General features: G+C 39.9%; 1 protein-coding gene across 1 annotated transcript in view; it reads right to left on the reverse strand.

The window, feature by feature from the left end:
- Mnat1 (MNAT1 component of CDK activating kinase) overlaps nt 1-18,584 on the reverse strand; it is a 132,297-nt gene that overhangs the window by 72,900 nt on the left and 40,813 nt on the right. The window contains exons 4-6 of the mRNA XM_041658381.1: nt 12,717-12,820; nt 8,004-8,144; nt 949-1,074 (exon numbers count right to left, since the gene is read on the reverse strand). Of these exons, the coding sequence (XP_041514315.1) occupies nt 949-1,074; nt 8,004-8,144; nt 12,717-12,820 (371 nt within the window). The remainder of the gene's footprint in view (nt 1-948; nt 1,075-8,003; nt 8,145-12,716; nt 12,821-18,584) is intronic.

Here is an 18,584-nt window from a genome sequence, read left to right on the forward strand (position 1 = left end):
GGCCTTAATATAAAGAAATGTTCATGGGAAATACTGGGACAGTGGTGGTGCAAGGAAGAAAATTACAGAGAACATAACTAGCACAACAAGATGAAAACAAGATGCTACAGAATACTGCAAAATGCTAATGTTATTTCACACTTTCAGAATGCTGTATAAACGTCAAACAGCAGTTAAGGAACACAGCACCATCTTAAAAAGAAGCAAGTGACTTAACATTATAGATGAGAAGCCTGACGACTTGAACCTGATGCCCGAAACCTCCACAGCTGAAGAAAGAATCAACTCCTCCAAGTTGTCCTCTGACCTCCACACACATGCACCCTGACACATGTACATACACCTAGACCCCCCCAAACATATGGATTTAAAAAGTTATAAAAGTAAAAACTGATAATTCTTAAACTATAGCAAAAACTTCATAAATATAGTCTTACTTGTGAATGACTAAATTTAGACAATGTTTTAATTCAAATCACTCTATCCTTAAAGAGTATAGAAACTACAAATGGCTTTTTAAAAAATGTATTTATGTAGAAAATAACTGTCTGCAGAGAAGTATAAAGCAATCCACTGTTTCTATTTTATACCAGCAGATAAATAGTATATTAAATAACCATATTTATGCACTTTTCTTTCACCTACAACTACAAGTTTATAAACTAATAACAATAGGACCAAGGGTGTAGCTTAATGAAACAGCACCTGCCTAGCACGTGCAACACACACACCCACGCCACACCAATCCATACCATAATGAATAAAAATGCTTTGCACACTTAGAAACACATTACTTTTCTCTTTTCTTATACTCTATGTGTCCACACGTCCAGACATTTGGCCTAGGACATAGGGGCTCTTCAACATTTCAGCTGTTCACATCACTGTAGAAATTACTAGGGAATTTAAAAGCATAGTCCTGAAAACAGCAATTAAAATATGGCTTACCATTTTAATGCCTGTGGAAAACGTGACTGGCTTCGTGGACCTGGGCTTCTCTAACTGCATTTCCAGCTGAGTAGATCTGTCTTTATGCTGAGCCAAGAGCAGAGCGACAGGGAGGTCAGAGCTCTCCTGTAAGAAAAGTTCAGTGTGAAACTTAAAACGGAAAGACTAAAACAACAACTTTCAAAGTCTGCCTCTTCTGTGAGCACATGATGTCAACTAAATACTCACTTCATGTAGGATGCTTTACAAAAGAATATTAACATTCCATAATAAAAAGGTTGCTATAGACTCATAAATCAAAGTAACCTGCAAACAAGTGTTTTATAAAATCCACATTAAAGATAATATAATAAGGTCCTATTTCATCTAGCCATCAACCCATTTATTAAAGAAAGAAAGCAAATCATGCAAAGAGCAGTAGAAAGGGCTATAACTTAGATCAGAGGTTTGTCTGAGACACATTCTTTTTGCCCCGGACTTCAGACCATTTGAAATGTTTCCCATTAGATTTCACCTGAGGCTGTTTGCAAGTAATCCTTGTTCTGTTTTGCACAATGGGACTATTGTAAGTACCACCACATGTATATTTTATTCTTAAATTTTAAATCACATTTTAGTCAAGTAACAAAATGATAAACATTTAATATCATATACTGATACTAGCCAGGACCATTGTTTACACAAATCTGTACACAGCCCTATTTTGAGCAGCAAAACACTTATCTTAATGAGGAGACTGTTATTTATCCTGTTCAGAATGAAGCACTTACATGTTTGTGGTGCTGTGGAGCTAAACTAAAATATAACTAGACTTCCACCTTTCTGAGGTTTCAGTTAAATGAGAACCCAGAAACACATGCAGAGAAAGGACCTCTCCAGCTCCACCCTTCCCATATGAGAGTTTATATTCTGTGTCCAGAAACAAAGATAAAAAAAATAATCAAAACAATACAAAACCCCACCCCTTTTCTATGTGAAAGGCTACACAGCAAGTGCAAGGCCAGCCTGGCCATTTATTGAGGTCATCTAAAAATAAAAAATAGAGAAGGGACATAGCTTGGTGATGCAGCGCTGTGCCTAGCGCATCTAAAACTCTAAGTTCACCCCACAGGGCCACCCAAAAGCAGGGTATTGAGCATTAAAAATAGCCGTCACCCAGAATTTAATCCTCAAGAAACTCCCATGTTAACATCTTATGATATAAAAGCAAACATTACAGAGTCTCATTTTCTTCCCAAATCTAACCCAGGAATAATTTGTAGACACTATGTGGGTGACCAGTACATTTAAAGTGACTGTTTAGGAGTTCCAGCATAGGAACAGGAACAGCAACTCAGTCAATGGCTATTTGAGAATGAAGATGCACATCGAGACTTTTCAGTTTTTCAAACTGCATTTCTTTATCTGTGTGCTGTGTATGTGTCTCGTATGCATGTTATAGAGTATGTGCAGAGACCAACAGACAGCGAGCAGGACTTGTTTCTCTCCTTCCACTAACATTAAGATTTTATAATACAGCAGGGCATGGGGGTACAGGGCATGTAATACCTAATAGGAAAAGCAGGAGTTCTAGGCCAACCTTAGCTACACAGTGAGTCCAAGGCCACCCTAGACAACTTAAGATCCTGTTTTGTAAAACAAAACCAGGGGCCGGAGAAATGGTTTAGCAGTTAGGAGCACTGACTGCTCTTCCAGAGGACCAGAGTTCAATTCCCAACACCCACATGGCAGTTACCAACTATCTGTAACTTCAGTTTCAGGAGATGTGACATCCTCACACACATACATACATACATACATACATACATACATGCAGGTAAAACACCAATGCACATAAAATTTAGAGAGAAAGAAGAAAAGAAGGAGGGAGGGAGGGAGGGAAGGAGAGAGGGAGGATGGGAGGGAAGGAGGGAGGAAGGGAGGGAGGGAAGGAGGGAGGGAGGACAAAACCAAAATAATTTTCAAGGAGCAATATCACAAAAATTAAAACATAAAGGACACAAATTTCTTTATAAAACAGATCCTAAACCTAGATAGGCTGTTGTCCTACATTAGATAGCTATTATTGCTATCTACTGGAGAGGAATAATAAAGGTGAATAAGAAGTAGTATAAGAATAGTTTTCAATACCTTTCACTTCCTAAGGCTGAAATTTTAGACCTCCACTAGGCATTTCGTATAATCCAAAACATTGAAGAAAACCTTAAATGGGCTAGAGGCAAAAATATCTTTTTAATTGTATCTTTTCAGGTGCACACTTGAAAAGAAAAAAAAATATTCTTGGCTAAAAAAATAAACCACTGGGTCAAAAAGACAGTTGGACAGGTAAAGGTGTTTTTGCCCAAAAGCCTGGAGACCTGATTCCCCAGGATATCACCAGAGTTTGATCCCCCAGAACACATAAAGACAGAAGAAATAAACCAACTCCACATTCATGCCCAAACACACACACTATGCACTCACACACATAATAACTAGTTAACTGATGTCTTAAAGTCATTATCATTGGGCTGTAGAAATGACGCAATGGTTAAAAGCACTTGATGTTCATCCACAGGACCTGACTTTAGAACTAAACTCTCCATTTCAAAGTGTGAGCCTTAGCATTTAATGACTGAGCCATCTGTCTGGCCCAAAGACCTATGTTGGGCTCCCAGCACCACACTGGGCTGCTCATAACAGCCTACAATTTCAGCTCCAGGGATGAAAGCCCTCCTCTGGCCTCTGGGAGTACCTGTGCACACATGCATGTACCCATACACAGATATACATACACATAAATAATAAAGCATTTTAAAAGTTAAATCACTGGCTTCTTGTTGATATTTGCAAATGAATGCAAATACTTATAGAATGAGAATTTATTCTTAAAAAAAAAACCCAAAAATTTCATATATAAAAGCAAGAAAATGGGGCTGGAGAAAGGTCTCAACTGTTAAGAGTGCTTGCTGTTCTTTCAGGGAACCCCAAGTTCAGTTCCCAGCACTGACATTAGGCAGCTAACCCACACATACAAATACACACACACACACACAATTTTTTAAAAATTGTTTAACCTAAGACAGTGTGCTCACTTCAAATAAGTTGCTAACCATGACTGGTTTATTATAATTCTAGTTCCTCATTCACATTAAAAGGAACTGAGTGTTTAAATGTCTTGATAGCTGAAATTTTATAAAACTAAGTATTCTAGGTATCTCAGTTTAATATCAAGCCACATAATTTACTCTCCTACTTTAGCACTCAAAATTTTGGAGCCTGGATACCTTTGTTAAAACAGAATTAAGCACGGGCTCTGATGACAGCTATGTCTCCAGAGTAGACTCAGCCTGTAAAACCTGCTCCGGGAACAAGGCACACGCAAGTCCAGTTTAGGGGTTGCTTCTCCGCTCTGACCATCGCACTTCACCTTGGAAGGCTGCAGAGCCCACAGTAATTGCCTAAGGGCACACTGTTTAATATTTAAAGAAATTTTAATAAGACTGCCTGTAACACTCATTAAAAGCTTTATAATGACCATTTTTAAAGATTATTTTAACTGACTTTAAGCTAGCCATCTGGCAAACAATATTCCTAATAAGAATCAGCTACTGCATTTGACAACAGCATTAACTCATAAAATTTAAGACATAAACGGAACAGAATTTTCAAACAGGAATATAAAAAGATTTAATAACACAGAACCTGATTAAAAATCTTTTTCCAAACTATTAAAAAATTGAATTTACAGTTTGGATTAAAATAAATGGACTTTTTAGCCAACACTATGGCAAATGCAAAGCCATAAACATTCAGACTGTAACATAAACCCTTCACATACAGTACAGTGTGCTTCAGGGCTTTTCAGGTTAAAAGGTGACTTTGGGCACAAAGACCAAACTTAGGAACAGAAAGAAAAGAATTCTAATAAGTCATCCTTGCATAAGTGTGGTCCGGAGAACAACTCAAAAGCTAAATCTTCTAAGCACACTTACAAATGTCAATGCTAGCTTTCCATTTTTATAAAAATTTAACATGAACACATAGAAAAATACATTTTCACTTCTTTAATACAGATTAATTAGGATAAAATAAACTTAATTAAGTCAGCCAAGGATTAAAAGAAACAAAAATTTTAATAAAGATTGAAATATTAATAACACTATAAATCTATGGACAAATTTAAAAGTTGGAAATAAAAAGCCCAACTGCAGTGGTATTGTACTAATAATGAATATAGTGAATTATGAAGAACTATTTAAACACCATGTTACATGGTCTAAACAGTGAGGAAAATATGTGCAGTAATGACTTGCAGGTGAAGAAAACAGGAAGCGAGAGGAGGGAACTCACAAGAACCGGTATTAACTCCAGATTATACACAATGTACAACACGGGCAAGAACTCTTACTTCATGCTGCATCTGAGGGAGCCTGAGGCCAAGAGCAGTTCACTAAGGCAGCGGCTCGGTGCTTTTGAGGACTACAGAGAGCTAATGAAAGGCTGCTCCAGAATAGGGACAGTGGCCGAAGCAAACATCCTTCCAGCTTCTTCCAGCTTCCACTGCCAAAAAACTTACAAGCAAATTCACTTTCTACTCATAGCAAGTGGGGAGGGTTTTTAGACTACATTTTTATTTATTTGTGTGGGTCCCACGTGGATGTCAGAGGACAACTTGTGAAGGTCAGTTTTTTCCCTCCACCAAGTGACTCCTGAGGACTGAACTCAGGTTGTCAGGCTTGATAGCAAGTGCAATATTGCAAGATCAACTCACCATTCCTAGATAGACTTTTATGGTGAGACTTTGTGTCTAATCCTCATTAATCCTCTTATTCTTATTCTTCTTTATCACCTACATCTAACTTAAGATGTAACCTTGCATTTTATTTTACCTCTGGTTAACTGTCTTAAAATGATTTTCGAACAAAGACACAATAGAAAATAGATTTACATTTCCTCCATCACAGAATAACAACACCGCAACTAAGACTGGGAGCATTTCAACACTGAAGAAATGCCTCATGGAAAATGAATGTGTGAAGACAGACTGGAAAGGAAATAATGCAGAAACACTTTCCCAGAGAGAAACGTTTTCTAGCTTGTGATGTCACCAGCATCACTAAGGGTTAGAATATGTTTAATAATAAAGTGTCAATTCCATGAACCACTTCTCAGACCACAGTCACTTACTGCTGTTTGCTAACAAAGCTGAATACAGAGCTAACTGCTAGGAAGTACTAATATTCTAATAACACTCACATTTCACCCAAATAGATTATTTTTCATGCAAAAATATGACATGCAGTCACTATATTTCAGCACATAACCAACACATTCAAAATCAGCTTGGGAAACTATTAAGAGGAAATGCTCTAAAAACAATGTTTTAATAAGCTTAGAGACAAATAAACAATCTACTGAGTATTGTTTATATTTATGTCAGTTATAATGTTATAAAGTTATAACATTGTGAGATGAATATAGACAAAAAGCTGAAAAGGGGAAGGAAAAAGAAAGAGGGGAGGGAGTAGGAAGGAGAGGGGGGAGGGGAAGAGGGAAAGGAACAGGAATGCTATTCAACCCAATACAACAGACCTTCACTTTGACAGCCTTTTTGTTTGTTTGGTTTTGGTTTTGGTTTTTCGAGACAGGCTTTGTGTGTATAACAGCCTTAGTTATCTTGGAACTCACTTTGCAGACTAAGCTGGCCTTGAACTCACAGAAACCCATCTGCTCCGCCCCCCAAGTGCTGGGATTAAAGGCTTGAGATACCACACTTGATCATTAACAGCCTTCTTTAAGGTCCAAAAATGTGTCTTGTCCACAAGCATCTTCACATCTTAGGATAAATAACTTTAAATCCATTATAGAAGTTAGCAAGACATAAAAAGGACGTATATGCGTATATGAAAACAATTATAGTTAAAATCATTTTCATGATCCTATCACTTAATTCTCCTTGGGGTAGAAACTGGATATCAAATTAACTTACACTATACCAAATTCTAGGAACACACACATTTTTTGAGCATATACTATAGATGAAGGGGTCATAATTGACCCACAAACAGTAGAATCTACACCCATCCCCTTGAAATGGAACAGGCTCCTTCACTGATCAGTAGGTACACTGTGCCAGCTTCCCAGCCAAGCCTTTCAAACCATACTGTGTGTACTTCTTTACTCTTAGAATACTCCTTCCTACAGCTGAGACACTGGACGAGATGCCCAGCTACAGAAGCCGCACAGATGGCACGGCAACCCGAGAATATACTGCAAAGGAGAGGAGCTCTTCTGGCTTTGTTTTGCCTTGTTTTGTGAAGACAGGGTCTTACGACGTGGCTCTGGCTGTCCTGGAACTCACTAAGTAGACCAGAATGACCTTGAACTCACAGAGATCCACCCATCTGGAGTGCTGGGATTAAAAACCTGCACTACCACGCCCATTTGAATTCTTGATTCACAGAATTGTAAGCATAAAAATTATACGGGATGAAGGTTTGAGGGATATGTGTTACTCTTCAGCAGTATATATGATGACATCAATAACTATCAGAACCAAAAAAAAAAAGTATTTTCAGGCTGTGGGGGTGCATGACCTTAAACCCAGTACTTGGGAGGCAGAGGTCGGTGGATCTCTCTGTGAGTTCAACACCAGCCTGGCCTACAGAGAAAGTTCCAGGAAACCCAAAGCTGTTACATAGAGAGACCCTGTCTCAAAAGACCCCCACTGCCAAAAAGAATAACTAATAAAAGTTAAAGGGATGCCTGTTCAGCAGGTAAAGGCCCTCACTTGCCTTGCAAGCCCACCAACCTGAGTTTGATCCTCAGAACCCACATAAAGCAGGAAACCAGCTCCACAACACTGTCCTCTGCCTCTACACAACATCACGGCATGCACATGTTCTCAGCAGCCCCATCCTTGCACACAATAATAATAATTTTTTAATTTAAATGTATTAGGAAAAAGTTGGAGTAAACTAGAGTAGGAAGACTTTGAACTGCCATTAAAAGCCATTTTCCAGCAAATCCATGGGAAGATTAGTTTTTAAGTGGTAAGTAGCATTAATACTGACTAGCTCGTCTAGAAAGGCCTGCTTGTTCTTCCTTTTCAGAATCTGCTGCAGTTCTTCTTCCTTCTGGATAAACAGTCTTCGTTGCTCACTTTCCTGTCGTTCCACTTCCAGTGCTTCCTCCAATTCCTCCTGCTCCCGAGTCTAAAGAGAAAGGCACATAAGAAATGGAGTGACTTTACCAACCAACAGCAATCCTACGCTGTACTCTATTTACTGAAAACATAAAGCGGTTTCATCACTTGTGCTTTAGTAATCTAACAGTTCTACCAGAATAAACTAGAATATTTATTATTTCATGTGAGCCTGTACTATCTCAGAGAAGGACAAACAGCAAATCAAGTAGACTAAGTCCAGAAACTGAAATGGAGTAACTGGTTAATACTGGGTGAGGTGGGGGAGGTAAATTGTAATTATTATAGATAATTTAAAGTCATTCAACTTATGGAACTTCACATGGATTTTCTTTTTCAGTTCATGTATTCAGCAAATTCCTCCTTCAACAAAACACCAAACTGTCTAAGGAGAAAAAGGAACTGCACTCCTGTACTATAAACTTGGTATGTGCAAAGTCAAGCAGTCAGGCTCACTGTAGTCCTATTCTGACGACAACCGCACACCTCAAGTGAACTCATTCTCAGAGCCATTCAGTTTACTCTCTTTTCCATTCTCCTTCAGTACGCTGCTAAGTCTTGTGATTCTCCCAACCATTTTTATAAATTCCTATACCCTGTTAATAAGTCAAAGCTTTTAATACACGCTCCCATTGAGAAGGGAATCCAAACGTCATCTAGAAGGATTAATAAGAGCATCTGTAAAAAGACAGATCTACATAATGTGTCGGAGTGTTTGCAGATAAGTGCATCAGGTGTGGATACAGCATACGCAGTGTATGCAGCAATGATGCTATTAATCTGCCGACAAGTTTTCCCTGGGACTCTAAGTATAAATAAATAGAAAGGGTGTCATACAGTGCTGCTGGTGAACTGTGTCCCATGAAAAGAGAGGCTAAAGAGTGACATCCTGGTACTAATAAATATGACTTTATTTTGATGGGGGTGAAAGGAGAGCTCTGTGCTGATTTAATCAAGTTAAGATAACATCCTTCTGGAAACCTGGACACAGCCACATGGGGAGAAGCACATAAGAAGACAGACAAAGCATGACAAAGCCTGCTGGCTACCACCGGAGGCTAAGAGAGAGACACCATGGCCTCCATAATAGTGAAAAGAATAATATATAGGCCACCTGGGTTTTGGCAATTTGTTCCAGTATCCCTAGGAAGGCCATACATTGTTTGAGAACTTCAACCTGTAGATACTGAAGCCTCCTCCCCCAACAGTACAACAACCTATTAGCAAACAGGGCAAAGATATGAAACAAGTTAGATTATCTTCTGGTGTGACTAAGTCATGAGATATGGGAAAATGTTTTAAATAAAGCTAGAGAGCAAAAGAGAAGGAAGATCATGGCACTTTTCTATAAAACACAAAAGGACACCTGGGAAGACATTACAAGAATCCAAGGAGTGGATTTCTAAGATGACTTGAGGCAGTGTAGATCAACAGATCCGGGTTCAAGCTAAATAGGAAGACTGGGTAGAACAGTATTCAAAAGAGGTTTTTTTTTTTAATGGCTACTTAATTATGTAATAATAGAATTATTAGAAGAGCCAGGTTTAGAACATAAGCCATCAACAAAACATGGAGAGTGAACAATAGCTTGAGCACTGATGGATGCTAGCACCATTCACTGAAGTGAAGAATACAAGACAAGACCGACTTAAGTGAGAAGATACCAGAAGACATAATACGATGATTTTTAAAAATTAACATAAAAGAAAATATGAAAGCTACATATGCATTCGATATCACAGCACCTAATTATATAAAGCTTGTAATATGACAACTGAGGGGAGAATTAGGTAGTAACAGAAGAAAAAATTTAAATTGTCCATTTTTAATTAATGGAAAAAGTACCCAAGCAGAACTGTCAATAAACAGAGACCAAAAACGTTTCTTTATACAAAATGGTACAAAAATACATACACAGAATATTCTACTTAACAGGAGCAGACTATACAATCTTTTCCATAACATACAAAACTTTGGCCAGGACAGATCACAAAATAAGTCTGAGAAATTTTAGGGAAGCTTAACCACATATAATAAATACTTTTGTGTTTTCACCTATGTGAAGTATACAAAACAGCCAAACTCGGAGCTAGGAAGAAAGCTTAGTTGGTAAAGTCCAAGGATAGAAATGAGCTTGATCAGTGCTCAAATGCAAACTTAACTCCCCAGAGAATAACAACACAGACAGACACTAGCAATAACAACCGTCTACCTTAAACATCCATTCCTTAAAAAGTACAGCTTACTGTAATGTCAAAATAGGTTTTGCTACAGTAATGTGAATATCCCCTAACTACATGCATCTATACAGTAGAGCTGTATTTCTAGAAATTTAAATTTCTGCTTAAATTCCTGTGAATATAACTGCTTTTAAAAGAAGGGTAGTTTCTTATAGTATTATATAAAACATCCACAATGATTTCCACAGAGGGCTGCACCATATGATCCAGCTATACCCTTCCTGGGTCTGTACTCAAAGGAGTCCATCCACATCACATCTGAAAGACACCTACTCATCCACGATCATTTCTGATCTATTCACAATAGCCAGGAAGTGGAAACAGCCATTTTGTTGTGATGCCCACCAATTGATGAACAGATAGTGAAAATATGGTAATATTTACACAACAGAATATTATTCAACTATAAGAAAAAAATTAACCCAAGGTTTAGTGGCATGTGCTTTTAATACCAGCACCCAGAGGCAAGTGGATCTCGGAGTTTGAAGCCAGCCTGGTCTACAGAGTGAATTCCAGGACAGCCAGGGCTACACTGAGGGATCCTTAGAGGATGAAATTTGCAGGTAAATGGTTAGAGCTGGAGACAATCATTTTGAGTGAGCTACTCCAAACCTAGAAAGATGTCACATGTTCTCTCATCTGTGCATGTTAGCTTTGAATCTTCAGGGGTGTGCTTCATTTGTAATGTCCATACACATCACTAAGGGGCCATGGGAGGGGCTTCCAAAGGAGAGACATGACTCTGCACTGCCATAAAGGGCTAACAGGGAATAACGGAATAGGAATGGTTAAACTGGGAGCAGAGGGGAGGGTATTGGACGGATAGTAGAGAAGGGTAAACAACACTAAAGACCTTTCAAGAAAGATCTATAGAAACCTACTACTATAGAAGGATTCTAAAATATATATGCACACACAAAGAGTTGAGATTAAGCTATACTATCTTTTTTTTTTTTTCGAGACAGGGTTTCTCTGTGGTTTTGGAGCCTGTCCTGGAACTAGCTCTTGTAGACCAGGCTGGTCTTGAACTCACAGAGATCCGCCTGCCTCTGCCTCCCGAGTGCTGGGATTAAAGGTGTGTGCCACCACTGCCCGGCAAGCTATACTATTAAAGTATAACAATATTCCTAATAAACTTGAGAGGTTAACAAATAAATAGCCCAATACCAGGTATGAGCTACTTCTTTTGGAATTAATGGCCAGTAAGGTCCCACAGAAGCCCAAACATTAAAGGCTATTACCAATACTACTGGTTACCTTCCAGAATTTGACAGTAAAAAGAAACATACTTGAGTCCTAGAACCTGGTGAAAGCAGGCCAGCATGAAACTAAAAGCTTCATCCCTACACCCAGTGTTCATGGTGCGGAAAGGTGCTATGCAAGCTGCCAGAGAGAAACCATCATCAGTCTTCCTAGCTATGAACCCTGGGAGACATAACTGTCCTAGAAAGACACAGCCACTGGTATAATAGTGACACAGACATCATGATGAGTAACCAACCACCTTCTCATTGGATTTAAGTCCTGCTCCATAAGATGGAATCCATACTTGGCACCATTGTTGGGCTAAGAACTTACAGCTAGATAGGCAATAGGCCCTAAGAAAGAATCTACTACTATTATGCCACTAAATGGATATAGGGTTAAACCATCTCCTAACGACTTAGTATTATACCCATAGATCAACACATCAGTCAACCGTAATTTGAGAAACTTCTGTTTGCAGTAGATGGTGATTAAAAGAGATCCAAAATGGGCCAAGGCACAAAAACTAAGAGACTGCAGAGTGCTCAGTCCTAACTGGAACATATATGCTGCACATCCCCTCCCAAGGCTGAGGGACCAATGGAAAAGAGGTCGTGGGAAGAGTCTAAGAGCCGGAAGAAGTAGACAACTTCAAGGAGACAGTGTCTTTTGAACACTTCAGAGCAGCTGCACAAAGGACCGTACCAAGCCCAAGGCAGACCAAGTCCCAGCACGGAGAGGAAGCTGGACACACAATCCCACCCCTGGCCATGCAGCCATTAGCGATCAACAGCTGCTGTGAGAGGAAGAAACCATTTTCTCTGCAAGTGTAGCTCCTGGTAACACTCCAGTGGAAGACCACACATCCAGGAATACTTGAGCAGCACAAATTTCTTTTGAAAGCTTTTTTTATAATGGACACAAAGATGGATAGGTAAGGAAGGGAGGGGTAAATTGAGGAAGAGTCATGAAGAGTGGGGGTGAATATGATTAGAATACATTGTATAAAACACTCCAGGAACTAATAAAAATCTTTTGAAGTACTATGTAAAAATTTTTGTTACTCATACAAAAGAAGAAAATACTTAGCAACCAACCAGCTTTAACTTATTTTTCTGAATGACATCTTTGTTTTCCTTTTGATATATTTCCATTTTCTTTTTGGTGTTCTCCAAATCTACATTGTTGGTCAAGTTGAAGACTGTAAAAGAAAGGAAACAATATGAAATAATTTTAATACAAATTTTAAGGTGACTAAAAAAGCCAAATATTCAGTATTTTGACTTCTTCCTCATTGGAGTCTCAATCTTTATCCTTCTGCTGTGCCTTTTAATCATCTATCAATTTTATTGGGTCACTCATGACAACCTTGAACTCTAGGTCCAGGAAACCTCTATGGAATATGTAATATAGGCACTGACTTAACTATTTCACTTCTTTCAATTCATACATTACAGATAGAGGGTTGTGTTTTTTACATTTATTAAATAAGAGAGAGAAGGAGAGTGTGTGTTCCAGATAGTGCATGTGAAGGTCAGAGGACAGCTGTGGGCATCAGTTCTCTCCTCCCATCACATGGGTTCCAGGAATGGAACTCAGCCCATCAGGTTTGCAAGAAGTACCTTTACAAATCACTTTGCTGATGGGGGTGCAAGTGATCTGGCCCTTCAAACATGTGTAAAAAATCAGACCCCACTCCTCATCTCTCATATGGATGGATTGCCCTCCCCCATCACCTGGCTCTCACTGCCTGTGGTGATGGGAGAGCTGGCCCTAAGGTCATGAGAGCATGAGAGCTGGCCCTGCCCCTCACCATCTACAGCACTCAGGAGAATGGGCCCTGCACCTCGCTCTCCCCAGGCAACACAGTGGTGCTGACCCTGTGCAGGTGAGCCAGCCCTAGGAGCAAGAAAGGAGAGATGCCCCCTCACATCTGCCATGTGGTGAGGGAAAGGTGACCCCCTTCAACAGGCAGGTGATGGAAAGATGCCACCCTATGCCACCTTTGACAGGCAGGAGAGGTGGCACTGGGGGCACAAGAATGGGAAGGCCGGCCCTGGAGTGTGGCTGAGCAAAACAGTAGAGCTGGCCCTTGTGGGTGGGTGCGGGTGGGCTGCCCAGAGGACATGAGAGCAGGAGAACTGTCCCGCTCCTTGCCACCTGCTGTAGTGTAGCTAGCTGGCGCAGTGTTGGAGAGCTCACCCTGGTGGTGTCGACACCCAGGCTCAGAAATAAGGCTATGAGCACACACACCCCACCCCCGCCAACATCCACCGCATCTATGAACTGTTGGAGCATGTGAATGGTCACGACTTGCCAATCCAGAGCTGCAGGATCTCCATTAACAGGACAACAGAATATCCAAGAGGAGTCCCAGTGAGGGCCTAGCATTGATGGTGTAGCAGAACCCAGAGGTCTCGAGCCAGATCAATGACTCACTGCAATAAACACAAGTAAAGATGTAAGGACCAAAGGGTATATTGTGTGGCTGACTGGGTCACACTACAGCTTCCACACTGAGACTTGTGTTATTGTTATGTTAGTTTGTTTTGGTTTTTAAGTTTTCTTTTAAATTTTACTTTTTTTGGAGGAAGAGGAAGTTGCAAGGGCATAGGGTGGATATGAAGGGATGAGGAGCTGTGTAGGACTAGGATGCAAGATATGAAATCCACAAAGAATCAATTAAAAATGTCTAAAAAAATGAAAATTGAAGATATTCAGGAGCCAATAGAAATACATGCTCTGAATTAGAAACACATTTCTACCTGAAACAAAAGATTTGGTATTTACCCCCCCACACACACACACATACAAACAAACAAAAACAAAAAACAAAAAACCAATCATTTTGCAGACCCAGGTCCCCTTCTGTGAGTGCTCAAACATCACTTCCGACTGGTCTCCTCAACTTGCTTTCCACTCTGTCATTGTGTCAGTGTACATATCTGGTTAGACCTACGAGAATGTTCCTGCTTATTACTGGTTTATCTTAAACTTGCTGTAAATATAACCCAAAAGTTAATAAATGTCAGTTCTGAGTTAAATTCATATGGTCAGAGGCACTTTGTTTCTTCTGTAATTACAAATGCCATGATAAATCTCAATAAAAACAAAATAGACATTTATTTCATTTTTAACTAAGAAAATTGAAGTATTGCAATATAACAGAAGTAAATCATGATCTCAGATAATACAACCTCTTTCAAAAATAAGGATCAGGATCATAAAATTGAATTACTGACATAAAAATGTCTTAGATGAAGTAAGCTTATTGAGCCCTAGTGAATCAAGATGGCACGGCAGCCTCAGAGAAGGGGCAGGAGCTAACTTTCTGTGACAACCATCTGACCCTTTATCTGTTTGCTGCTATGGCTCAGATGTTGACCTGACTAATCGAAAATTAAAAGCAAACAAAAAACCTATTCTATTTTCTGAAAGATTTAATGTTATTTAAGTGCAATTTTAAAGTCTTTGGACATTCAGAATTTACAATTAAAGCCCTTCGGGCTTTCTCACCCTTTTAAAATAAGTATTCTCTGCACCCAAAGAATAATCTGGTTATTATGAAGCTAAGAACAAACGTTTGAGAAGATCCCTGAGGCCAAGAGGAACAAAATGTTCTATGTGCACATTGTCATCCCCACAGAGAGGGCCTGTTGTTAGGGCCAGAAGAAAGCTCATCTTCATGTGTACCTTCTATTGTAACTTCCTGACATCATTATTCAAAATTACACATTTTAATTTTTATACACGTGCTATTCAAGGAATTCATAATGATATTTATATACAAAATATCTTCATTTTCATTTTGTGACTCCTCAAACACGAACCAGAACTAACCTCCTATCTCTAAGCCTCTCACTGTATGCTTAAGTAACCTTAATGCTACACTTCTGAAAAACCAAAGTCAAACCTCTTTAACACCTATCAAAAAGTAGCTCTAGACAATTTCCTTACTGGTGGTGAACTAGTTAATTGGTGTAAGGTCTTTTTTATTTGGTGTTTGTTTGTTTTATGAGACAGGGTTTCCTTTGCAACCCAGGCTGGACTATAACTCATGACCACTTGCCTCAATCTTTTGGGTACTAGAATTGCATGCATAAAGACCCACACCAAGTCAAAACCTACAAGCTCTTCTCACATCTCAGACTATTTCTCAGCATGCCAAACTCCAGACTTGGACTACTAACTACTCATTATACCTGTCATGCATTTCCAAAGCACTGAGAGAAGACTATTGGTCACAATTTACTAGCGATATGAACTTGTGCACAATATTTAGGCTCTGGGTGCTTGTTCTCCATACAAAAGAGGGCTAAAAATGCCTGTCTCTTCTAGATTTTTGAAACTCATAGCGTGTATGCGGCTCACTCTGGTAATCAGTAGGTGTTTACTAAATTGACATTTTGTTCTTGTGATTAGCAGAAAAAGTCAACACAGATGGCAGGAACGCTTAAGTCTCTTTGAAAGACAAAGCACAAAGTAGACAGCTACAAAAAAGATTTTGAAAGTAATTCTATTTCTACAATAACAATCAGAACAACACCACATGAAACAGCTGTAGAACCACACCCAGCAGTGTTAGGGCCCCAAAGTAGTGGCCTTATCCTATTCCTCATTTCTGCAGACTCCCCATCTCAAAAGACAAAACAATAAAAAACAGGATTCTACAACGTTCATTAGCTTTTGTAGGGGTAGGGATCGTGTAGAGGGCACAAGCCCACATATGAGCGCATGCATGTGGAGGACAGAGGTCGACCTTAGGCGTCACTTTTCATGATGGCCATCCACCTTGCTTCTTGAGATAGGGTATTTCACTGGCCTCGAACATGCCAAGCAGGCTAGGCTGACTGGCCTCAAGACCCATAGATCTGCTGTCTCTTCCTGCTTAGCACTGGGACTCCAAGCACAAGCCAGGATAGCTACCTGTCCACCTGGGTCCTAGGGGTGAACTTGGGTCCTCACGCTTGCACAGCGAGCACTTTGCCGACTTCCCAGCATTCTAACTTGCACTACCTTAACACCACTTGAGCTAAGAGTTCAAGGCCGTATTTCAAGTCATCTGTCTCTTCTTTCTAACTCACTTTATAATGTCAAATCAGTGCATATTCTCTCTAAAATGTCTTCTCTATTATGCCCACAACTACAGCCTATTCAATTATTTCCTTATTTCTCATCCACACTACTGAAATGATCCCTAGATGGGAGGTGGTGGCACACGCCTTTAATCCCAGAACTTGGGAGGTTCTTGTGAAGCAGGTGAATCTCTGTGAGTTCGAGGCCAGCCAGGTCTACAGAGCAAGCTTCAGGACAAAATCAGGACTGCAGAGAGAAATCCTGTTGGGGGAGGGTATCCTTTAAAAACCTTACTGGTTCACTATGAGCCACAGACTCAATTTTCCTGACAGCCAAGTTTACAGAGCTTCTTGTTTCATATTTATCTTTCGAAAAAATAGACTTATGGATTTATACGTATGGGTATTTTGCCTACACACGTCTGTGCAACTTGTGCGTGTCTGGTGCCCTCAGAGGCAGGAAGAGGGCTTCAGATCTCCTGGTACCAGAGTAATTAATAGTTGTGTGATCATGTAGGTGCTAGGAATCAAGCCTGGGTCCTCTGAAGAACAGCTAGTGCTCTTAACCACTGAACCATCTCTCGGGCCTTTTTAACAAATAATAATTGTATATATAGAGAGAGTACAATGCTATGTTTGGTATATGTACATACACATGTTGAATTATTACAGCAAGCTGGTTAACAAACCTGTCACATCACATGCTCTTTCTTTGTAGTGGACCATTTAACAGATGGTATCTAATTGTGACTTTAATTTGCATTTTCCTGATAATTAGTGATGTTGAGCAGTATTGCATTTATCTGTTAGCTATTTGTATGTTTCCTTTTGAAAAATGTCTACTTCTTAATAAGGTTATTTGTATTTTTGCCATTGAGTTGCCAAAGATTCTTGTACATTTCAGAGATGCTGGGATTTGAATGAGATGTCCCCCATAGCCTCAGACATTTGAATGTTTGGTCCCCGCTGGTAATGCGGTTTAGAAAGGCTTAGAAGGCATAGTCTTATGGCAGGAAGTGCATCACTGGAGGTGGGCTTTCAGAGTTTAAAGATTCTTGCAGTCCCCAGTGCATGCTCTCTCCGCTCAAGGCGAGAGGTTCAAGATGTGAGTTGTCGCTTCTGCTCAAGGTACCATGTCTGCTGACATGCTTCCCTGCCATGATGGTGATGATCCCTCTGGGACAGTGAGCCAAAATAAACTCTGTAAAACATTGCTGAGGTCATGGCACCTTCTAACAGCAACAGAAAGGGAACAAATACAGGAGCCAATAGTAGTTGCGTGGTTTGAAAATGTTTTCTCCTCTTCCGTGGACCATCTCTTTATTCTGTTGTCTCCTTTACTCAGGGAAGCTTTTTAATTTAATAAATCTTCTCCTCTCCTCCCTCTTCTCTTCCCCTCTCTGCCCTCTGCTTCTCTCCTTACCTCCTCCCTCCGATTATTTTAACTTAAAAGATACACACCATAACTATGCAATTGTGACAGTTGGTTACAATGTCAGCTTGTCACAAGTTAAAAACATCTGAGCAAGGGGTCTCACTTCATACTGATTACTTCAGTAGAAGTGGGAAGACCACACCAAATGTGGGTGGCACCTTCTGGTGGCAGCTCAGATTTTAAAAAAAGGGACATAGCAAAAGGAGGATTACTTGCTTTTTGCTTGCTTGGCCTCTCTCTTGCTGCCAAATGAATTTACCCTGTGGCTGCTGCTGCTGCTGCTGGACATTCCTGTGTCGATATTAGAAGCAGCATTGCCAGGCTTCTGTCGCTGACTGTGGAACACTAGCTCTCCAACAACCCTCTAGGTCTTCAGCACCAGACAGGGGCTGCTGAGGCACCAAGCCTCATGGACTAAGCAACAACTGAGCGGTCAGCTTCTCCAGTGTGAGACA

Source organism: Microtus oregoni, unplaced genomic scaffold, assembly GCF_018167655.1.
Source record: "Microtus oregoni isolate MIOR12 unplaced genomic scaffold, Mior012 000009F_ref0000495, whole genome shotgun sequence".
Taxonomy (NCBI): Eukaryota; Metazoa; Chordata; class Mammalia; order Rodentia; family Cricetidae; genus Microtus; species Microtus oregoni.